General features: G+C 40.2%; 1 protein-coding gene across 1 annotated transcript; it reads left to right on the top strand.

The window, feature by feature from the left end:
* On the top strand, nucleotides 1–9110 carry LOC146390718 (E3 ubiquitin-protein ligase TRIM39-like). Its single transcript, XM_084923717.1, has 8 exons — nucleotides 1–92; nucleotides 2754–3346; nucleotides 3526–3621; nucleotides 6132–6365; nucleotides 6587–6734; nucleotides 6831–6857; nucleotides 7192–7367; nucleotides 7459–9110. Exons 2-8 carry the CDS (start codon nucleotides 2777–2779, stop codon nucleotides 7828–7830), a joined length of 1623 nt encoding a protein of 540 aa, XP_084779843.1. The 5' UTR covers nucleotides 1–92; nucleotides 2754–2776; the 3' UTR covers nucleotides 7831–9110.
* Nucleotides 9111–9550: the final 440 nt, after the last annotated feature.

Genomic DNA, 9550 nt, shown 5'->3' with positions numbered 1-9550 from the left:
ATTCATGCCAATTTATGCAGCAGGAGTCACCTGATCTGCTGTCAGTAAGAACACAGGAGTGGTTGGATAACTTCCATTACAGAAGAAAAGCTGTAAGTATGAGCAGAAAGTTTTTTATTTAATTCTTAAACTGTGAAACAGATCAGGTCAAGCAGCATCAATTAATTCAAAAGAGGAACAGCACATGTGCACCCCTTATTGGACAGTTGCACAAAGCTAAATCCTGAGTATTCAAAGAGTACAGTAATAACACATGTAAAATGTTGCTAGTTGTTTGCATTTGAAATGTAACAAGCTTCACTTGTGTGCTTAAGACTATCCTCTAAAAAAAACAGCCGCCTGTTTGTGCACTTGTTAACTGAATGCATTTAATTGGTGCCTTTACATAAGCTGCTTCCTCTTTAGTTTTGTAGCTTTCAGCGTAGTTAAAATCCACTCACTGCCCAATCAGCTTGTTCCAAGTATGGAATAAATCTTTATGATGACTGAAGTTTGTAATGATTGACTCAGTTAGATCTGTATATGGCCTAAAAGCCTTCACTGTGTGTGCACTGGAATGTGTTCTTAAGGGAGTTTGAAGTAAAATGCCTGTTCTTGGCTGGGGAGATTCATATAAATCCCTTTGTATAGTGACTGCGTAGCAGTTGTCAAACTTAGCTCACTATAAAGATTTTAAAAAGGTGTAAAAAGTTGGCTGTGTCTCGCTGTGGCTTCACGTTACTTGGATAAGAAACCACCACTGCTGTTTTTACACCTTGGTTTATGGAGTAGGTTAAACAAATAATATGAAAAGTTTACATTAGTGAGCTGGCTGGCTGATTCTGGTACTTCTGGAGAGAAGCAGTAATTATGCAAAGCTAGGGGCAATAAACTTTCATTTGTTTACCACAAATTTAGCTAAACTGGTTCTTTAACAAAGGGTGTAAAGTTCAGTTTTTACTAATCGTAGTTATTTGGTAATAACTGCTGGGTTGGGTTTTCTTCAGGAGCTGCTTTCCTCATATTCTCCTGTGGTAGGAGTTCTTCCAACACCACTGTGTTTGTGAGCATTTAACCCTTTAACATCTAAGTCATTATGATAATCCCAACCCTTAAACCCGTCTACTAGCCTACGTCAGGACCCCAACCCTAATTGCTTAACACACAAGAAGAACTTGAGTGCAACAATACCCTATAACTCAAGGCCCAGTAGTGACATATGATGGCCTGTGCATTGCTTTTATTCCCCTCTTTGCCAAATTAATATCAGATCAGATTGAGGAAGCCCAAAAAAACACACAGCCCTTGCCCCTCACCACCTGCTATTAACGTCTAACCCCAACTCTGAACTGGGACAATCAGAAAATGGACTTTTTATTAAATTGTTCTCTTCAGTTTTGTCCATTAGGCAACAAATGTGAACCAAGAGAGGGAACAAAGCCTGTTTTTGCTTTCTCCAAATTATAGGGCAAGGGTGAAATTAGGGTCAACAAGGGTTAGAAATAATTCAATTCAATTCAATTTTATTTATATAGCGCCAAATCACAACAAAAGTTGCCTCAAATAGGGACTCACACCTCAGAAGGTTAAGACAGAAACGTATACTGTATATAAATGATGGACATGATCTTTCTGATCTAAAAATCATCAGTTAACTTATGTAACTTAATACCATATTTCAGTTGATACATTTTATCTTAAATAAATAATTAATTAAAAACGTATTAATTTTAACCATTAATATCAAATGTACCTATTTCATTGCAGAATTTCCAAATATCTGGATTCACCTTAAATGACTTTGCATATGTATTTTTCCAGTCTTGCCTTTAAAATAAATGGTAAATGGCCTGTATTTGTATAGCGCTTTTACTAGTCTCTAAGGACCCCAAAGCACTTTACACACAACCAGTCATCCACCCATTCACACACACACATTCACACACTGGTGATGGCAAGCTACATTGTAGCCACAATTCAATTCAATTCAATTCAATTCAATTTATATAGCGCCAAATCACAACAAAAGTCGCCTCAAGGCGCTTCATACAGACACCCTGGGGCGCACTGACAGAGGCGAGGCTGCCGGACACTGGCACCACCGGGCCCTCTGACCACCACCAGTAAGGAATGGGTGAAGTGTCTCACCCAAGGACACAACGACCGAGACTGTCCAAGCCGGGGCTCAAACCAGCAACCTTCTGATTGCAAGGCGAACTCCCAACTCTTGAGCCACAATCGCCCCAAATAAAATAAAAACTAAATTGCTGCTTTCATGCTTTGTGAAACTAGTCTCACACTTATGAGTTCAGAAGTGCTTTTTGTAGCAAGTCATTATAATTATACCTCTGATCTCTAAGTAAGATATTTTGATTGGTGGAAGAGTAGACTATTATTATATTACAGTAATAACATGTGGAAAGAATGGGTGTGTTAGTTTGGGAAACAATGACTCATTCATTAAGCACACTGAAGAGTGCAGGGTGTATGCAGCCTGAATTTCAAGAAGTGCATGCTTCAACATATTTACACAATTACACACACACGCGCACACACACACACACACACACACACACAAGCAGAAGTCACAAGAGTGCTAAACGTTTGTTAATAAAGTCCTTTTGTTGCCTCAAGGTTGCTAAAATAATTTTTTTCTGGTAGTGTTTTTGGACATGAACAATACGTTTTATCGAGCTCTCCTCTCATCACGACATTCAGACATTTGCATTTACTCCCTCTGCCTGCAGCTTATCATTTGACTTCCTCATTTACAGTTCTGCAGGTCCTGGCCTCCAACATGTTACCAGAAAAACAGTTCTACTGTCCCGTCTGTGAGCAGGTGTTCACAGACCCAGTGACGACTCCCTGCGGACACAACTTCTGCCAAGCCTGCATTCAGAGCAAGTGGGAAGGCACTGACGTCTGCCAGTGCCCCGCATGTGACAGGTCGTTCCCTTCAAGGCCTGAAATAAGCATAAATATAGCTTTCAAAGAGCTCGCAGACACATTCAAACAGATGATAGTCTGCTCATCGGCCGCGCCGCTGTCTTCAGCCCAGCCTGGTGAGGTGGTGTGTGATGTCTGTGCCGCCACGTCCCTGCAGGTGAAAGCACTGAAATCCTGCCTGGTGTGTCTGACATCGTACTGTGAATCCCACCTGGAGCCTCACAAGAGGGTGGTCACCCTGAAGCTGCACAAGCTCATGGAGCCGGTGAAGAACCTGCAGGACAGGATGTGTAAGAAGCACGAGCGGCTGCTGGAGATGTTCTGCAGGGATGAGCAGAAGTGTGTGTGCCAGTTCTGCACTGAGACTGAGCACAGAGATCACAAGGTTGTTTCTGTAGAGGACGAGAGCACGGAGAGGAAGGTGTGTGGTGAACTTTCTAAACTGTCAGAACATTTTTTTTATGTATACTTATAAATCTATAGTTCCTCTTACACACACTTAAACACTTGACCATAGGAATAGAGGAAAAGAATAATGATTCAACTTCCTGTAGTCATGCCAATCAGCAATGCCTTTTCATTTATTTTGTGCCTGATTAGGTCCTTATTAAGAAGAGTGAGGCCGATTTTCAGCAGATGATCCAGGAGCGACTGAAGAAAGGGGAGGAGATCAAAAACTGTTTGAAGCTCAGCACGGTGAGCCACGACGCAAATATTTCTGTCATGTGGTTTGTTGGATTCTCTCTTACTGATTTCTTGTTTTGGTTAAAGTCAAAAAATGTGTTTAGAAAGTCTGACATGAGTTTGGTAAAAGCTTAGAGAGACTTTTACACAAACACCAGTTCTTTAGGAGGCTAGGCGTATAGTTCAGTTAGTTTCATGAAATTAGACCAAGAAGATGTATAATCCATAGACCGTATATAGGACAGATTCACATTCCTAAATGTGGAGCGAGTGAGGAACCTGCTTCATTTTGAACAGCCACCAGGGGCAGCCTTTGCCGTTGCAAGGTGGTGTATTTAAAGTGTGCAAAAATGAAGATGCAAAACCACAGAGAAGAACATGGAGAAGAACACAGACAAGCAAATGCAGCATGTTGCGCAAATGCAAAACTCAAATGAGAGAATAACATATATAGAGGAAACGGGGCACGTGGGAGAAGGGAGAGAGGACAAAAGGCACTCTGTGGAAGAAAACCAGAGAATAATTACACATGACTAAATGCAGAGTGGTGTATAAACACATAGGGAGTGAAAACGGTGAGTGAAGAAGAAACACTTCTTGCATCATGGAAAGTGTGCAGCAGCCTACACATATTGCAGCATAACTAAGAGAGGATTTAGGTCAGGGGTTTCCAAATCCAAGCCTCAAGGGCCAGTGTCCTGCAGGTTTTAAATGTATCCTTTATCCCAGCGGTCCCCAACCTTTTTTGCGCCACGGACCGGTTTATGGCCGACAATATTTTCACGGACCGGCCTTTAAGGTGTCGCGGATAAATACAACAAAATAAAACTAGTACCGGTACCGAAAAAAAGAAGATTTATTCATAACACACGTGAAAAGACCAAGGAAAACCGAGTTAACGATAAAAACGATACCAAAATAACACTGAAAACCGATAAAAACCCTGAAAACCATACATTTCACACCTGAGCCTCAACTCTCGCGGCCCGGTACCAAACGACTCACGGACCGGTACCGGTCCGAGGCCCGGGGGTTGGGGACCGCTGCTTTATCCAACACAGCTGATTTAAATGGCTAAATTCCTCCTCAACATGTCTTGAAGTTCTCCAGAGGCCTGGTAATGAACTAGTCATTTGATTCAGGTGTGTTGGCCCAGCGTGAGATCTAAAACCTGCAGGACACCGGCCCTCGAGGCCTGGAGTTCAGCACCCCGGTTTAGGGTATGATTTAAGAAAAGCATGAACTAGTTTTTCAGCATCGCTCTGAGACAAGATGTTTGTCATTTTAGAGATATTGTGGAAATGCTACAAAGCAGTCTTACATATGTGTTTTATATGTGCATTGAAGGACATATGCTGGTCAAAAACAACTCCAAGGTTTTGCCATCCAGATTAATAATCTGGTTAGACAACATGAAAACACAAGATTTTTAGGTCCGAGTACAATAACCTCAGTTTTATCTCAATTTGGAAGCAACAAATTGGAGGTCAGCCAGGTCTTAATGTCTGTAAGATATTCCTTCAGCTTAACTAATTGTTGGATAGATAAAGCTCAGTAACATCTACACATCTACATAGCAGTGAAAATGTATGCAATGCCTTGGAATGATACTGCTTAATCAGAATCAGAACAATTTATTGATCCCTAGGGGAAATTGTTGACTAAATACAGAGTGGTGTATAAACACTTAGGGAGTGAAAAAGGTGAGTGAAGCAGAAACACTCAGTGCATCATGGAAAGTCTGCAGCAGCCTACACCTATTGCAGCGTAACTAAGCGTTAGGGTGTAGAGAAGCATGTATAATGTAGACAATAGTCACAGTATGAAACCCTCTGGAACTGTTCTGCCCGTTTCTGTGTTGGTCCTTTATTTGAAGACGTAACGCCAGGATACATAATTAATCATAATAGAGACAACCTCGGCTAAATGGCCCATGACATCAGATTGCATTTAGGTCTATGCAAATATAGCCTTCAGCTTCCCTCCCTTTCTCTGTGACCTCAGTAGGCACGTTCCTGATGAGACTATGGGCTTAGTCTCTAGGTTCAGGTCCTATTGAAGAACACATGAACAAAATTCTGGTTATTCAGAAGGGTAAGGACAACAAATTATCTAGGATATCTGAAGACTTATGATTGACTAGTTTTTTCCCCACATCTTTTATACTATCTATGGCACAGTCACGTTATCGGATTGATTTACTGACTTAAGTCCATGTGGTTTCTTGAGACATTCCTGTGTAGTTTTTGGAGTGTGATGGGCTACATAGTGCAGCAGGACAGACCAGAGCTGTCCCAGAGAGCAGTTTTTAGAGGGGCTGCTTGTATTAAAGGAACATGCATATGAAAATTCAAGGACCCAAAGGTCGTTGTAATACAACAAGACAGTCAGTGGTTTCAATGTTATGGTGGAGCTGTCCAGGAAAAGCAGGGAAGGATTTCAGAAACAGACCATCGAAAAGACCAAGATGATCACACAGCAGCAAACGTAACACATAACTTAATCTTTTCTTTTTCATTCAGGTAAGTGGAGAGATGGAGGTGAAGGAGAGCGATCGTCTCTTTACGTCTCTGATTCATGTCATCAAGGAGAGACAGACCGAAGTGAATGCAGAGATAAAGGAGAAGCAGAAGGCAGTGGAGAGGACGGCAGAGGAGCTCATCAGTGAGCTGCAGCAGGAGATCACTGAGCTGCAGAGGAGAAACACGGAGATGGAGGAGCTGAAGAACACTGAAGATCACCTGCACCTCCTGCAGGTTAGCATTAAACTAGGACTTTGAGTTAGACTGATGACGGTTGAAACTTTTTTGGCTTTGGCATCACTTAATTACATTAAAAAAAATCTCATCTTTATATGTAGGAAATATTGGATGTGTGTTAAGGGCATTCATTTAGTTTTTGTCATTTTGTTATATAAAAATACTAAATTTTAAATGCCAGCATTAAACTTTCTATGCTCTATTTCTCTCTTATAAAGCATTTGCCCTCTATTACATCACCTCCACCCACAAAAGAGTGGATGGAGATCAACATACCACCTGAGCTCTGTGTGGGGACTGTGCGGAGAGCGTTGTCTAAAGTTGAACGGACCCTCATGAATGAAATGGAAAATTTGAAGAAAGAAGGTGACACAAGCTTAGCAGGAAAAACAGCCTTTTATTTTTGAGCTGGAGCTCTTCTTAAAAATGTCAGAACTCATCATCTTACTTTTCTTATGACAGAGATGAAGAGGATGCAGAAATATGCAGGTAACCACACAGTTAAATGCATAAATAAATAGCACTGCATTGCTTTCTGTCTTATTCTGTCATATTTAGGCAAATGCATGTTTTGCGTGCTTATGTATAGGAATGCTTGTAAAGATACTTTTAGTCATATGCTTAGAGACGCTTTCTTAACTTTCTTAACTTTCTTAACTTTTGTATCCAAACTTTTGTATCTATTCTTCTATTCTATTCTATTCTATTCTATTCAAATTATGGGTGCAGGATGACTGGTGCATTTCTCAGCTGATTTTGGCTGATTTGCATACCAACCATTAGAAGTTGTATAAACTAAAGTTATTTTCATTTTACCTTCTAGTTGACGTGGTTTTAGATCCGTACACTGCCCATCCAAACATCGTCTTAACAGCTGACGGGAAGCAAGCGGGTCGTGGTGAGCTTCTTCACGTTGTTCCAGACAACCCCCAACGCTTCGACCCTGTCATCTGTGTTTTGGCCAAGCAAGGCTACATCTCGGGGAGGTTCTACTTCCAGGTGAACTACTTAATTATAAAATCCTAGTAATCCTAGAAATGCAAAACACGTTTTTGATCTCTCTCATTTCTCATATTTGGTTTTTAATCAGGTTTCAGTCGGTCAAAAGACCTTCTGGGATCTGGGCGTGGTCAAAGGGTCTGTCAACAGGAAGGGCATGATCACCTCCAAGCCAGAGAACGGCTACTGGACAGTGCGCTTGAGGAACGGCGATGAGTATCGAGCTTTAGACTCCCCTTCGGTCCGTCTTCCTCTCAAGGAGAAACCGGAGATTGTGGGGGTCTTTACGGATTACGACGAGGGAACCGTGTCGTTCTTCGACGTGGAGGCCAGATCTCACATCTACACCTTTACTGGGTGCCTTTTCTCTGAGAAGGTTTACCCCTTCTTCAGCCCGGGCGTTTGCGACGAAGGAAAAAACAAAGGGCCATTGATTATCACAACTGTCAATCATGAGTCATAGACTGGAGGAGCCTATACCTGCTTTTTAAAGATGCAAGGGATGTTTTATCTTTACTAAACTAGAATATTAATATTAAAGCTTTTTTGGTATTTGGGTTCTATGTAACATGTTTCATGGCTTGAAGTATTGATGTGAATGGTGACAGTGGTGCTTAAATGAAGAGCCTTTCTCTAATATATTTGCTGTTGTTCTAAAAGGTTGTTTTTTTGGACAAAAAAGTTGCACTACCAGCAAGAAATGCTTCTTTTTTGTATATATTGTCTTTTTAACCAATCATCGTCCATGACGTGAAAGAAGCCACAATAAAACCCAATCTCCTGTTTCAGATGCAATTTTTAATTTCATCTAGCTATTTGGCATTAATTGGCCCCGACTAAGCTTGCATCTTTGAACAGAAAGTGTTTGATGAGTGTAGTTTAGAACATAATTTTTTAAGAAACATACAACATTTTAATGCGCAGATTGGCGTATAAGGTGCAGGAATGCCAGATGAGATGACGATGCAGGGACTCGGGAGGTTAAGTAAGAACTATAAGTCATCCTAAATGTAAAATGAATGACTATAGAATTTAAACTTCATCTGACTTACACTCAGGAACATGCAACACTAACCCTGTAAAGTCAAATGTATTAGATTTGGCCCATTTTAAGACATCAGTATGATTTTTGAACCCTAACCCTCTTTATTTAAGTTTTCAAGATAAACAAACTGTACACAAAAATGCCAAATGTAGTACAAATTAAAACTCCTATATATAATTTGATATTTAATTTATTCATTTTTAAATTTAATGAACACTTCAGCTTCAAAACATTAGAATTTGCTGGCAATTATTTCATGTTTCAGGCTTTACAGGGTTAAAATAAAATAAAGAATTGAGGCAAAAAATGTGAAAAAGCACAAAAACATCTTTAATGTTAAATGAGCGACAAACTTAATGCACTTAAATGCTTGACAAAAATGTCTTATTGTATATCCTGCCCTTTTCATAATGCAGCAGAGATCCAGAGCACTGCTGCCACACCTGAATTTCTATTCAAATTGTATTTTAGTTACACAATGTACTTAACGTTATAATGTTTAATGGTGCTCACTAATTCAGTACAGTGATGGAGAGACATACGCCTTTGAGTCTGACCCTACTTCACTTGTTTACTGGTGCTTATTTATTATGGTTGTTGTTAGTTAATTAAAAAATGATAGAAATTGCCAGAATAAGGCTGTGACTATGTTTTGATCAGTGTTTTGTGGTGATTTGTTTTTTAAATAAATATTTGAATCAGCCCCAGCAGGACGACGTGTGTTTCCATGTGCTTTGCATTCACAGAGGCCTTCTGACTAAGGCTAAATGCTGCAGGAGGGATTATTTGTCCTGTATGAGAGAGCGAGGACTTCTGAGTTATGTCCTCCTGCTTCTGATATGAAAAAATGCTTATAGGAAAATCTATGATAAGTTATTGTCTCTGCAGCTTAATCAGCTTTTATGCTTGGCACATGTTGAACAAATGCAAAGCACAATATTCAAACTTTCTTATCTTGTACAGGTGTTACGGCAAAGTTACTGCTTACGAAAGCATTCAGTATTTCGAGTCATCTTTCTTCCTCGACATGATGGATGTAATCCAGTCTTAAGGAAAATATAAAAGATTATCAAGAACACTTAATGAGATAGAGTCTTGTCAGTTTTCATCATCTCAGTGGAGATGATGAAAACTGTGG

This window comes from Perissodus microlepis, chromosome 3 (assembly GCF_051167445.1).
Source record: "Perissodus microlepis isolate ML-2025 ecotype Zambia chromosome 3, ASM5116744v1, whole genome shotgun sequence".
Lineage (NCBI taxonomy): Eukaryota > Metazoa > Chordata > Actinopteri > Cichliformes > Cichlidae > Perissodus > Perissodus microlepis.
This window is presented reverse-complemented; position numbering and strand designations above follow the sequence as displayed.

Bases quoted from the DNA above. Each gene is read 5' to 3' on its own strand.
- LOC146390718 (XM_084923717.1), top strand. From the start codon at position 2,777: ATGTTACCAGAAAAACAGTTCTACTGTCCCGTCTGTGAGCAGGTGTTC. The intron at 6,366-6,586 runs GTTAGCATTAAA...TCTCTTATAAAG, and splicing joins ATCACCTGCACCTCCTGCAG to CATTTGCCCTCTATTACATC. The intron at 7,368-7,458 runs GTGAACTACTTA...GTTTTTAATCAG, and splicing joins CGGGGAGGTTCTACTTCCAG to GTTTCAGTCGGTCAAAAGAC.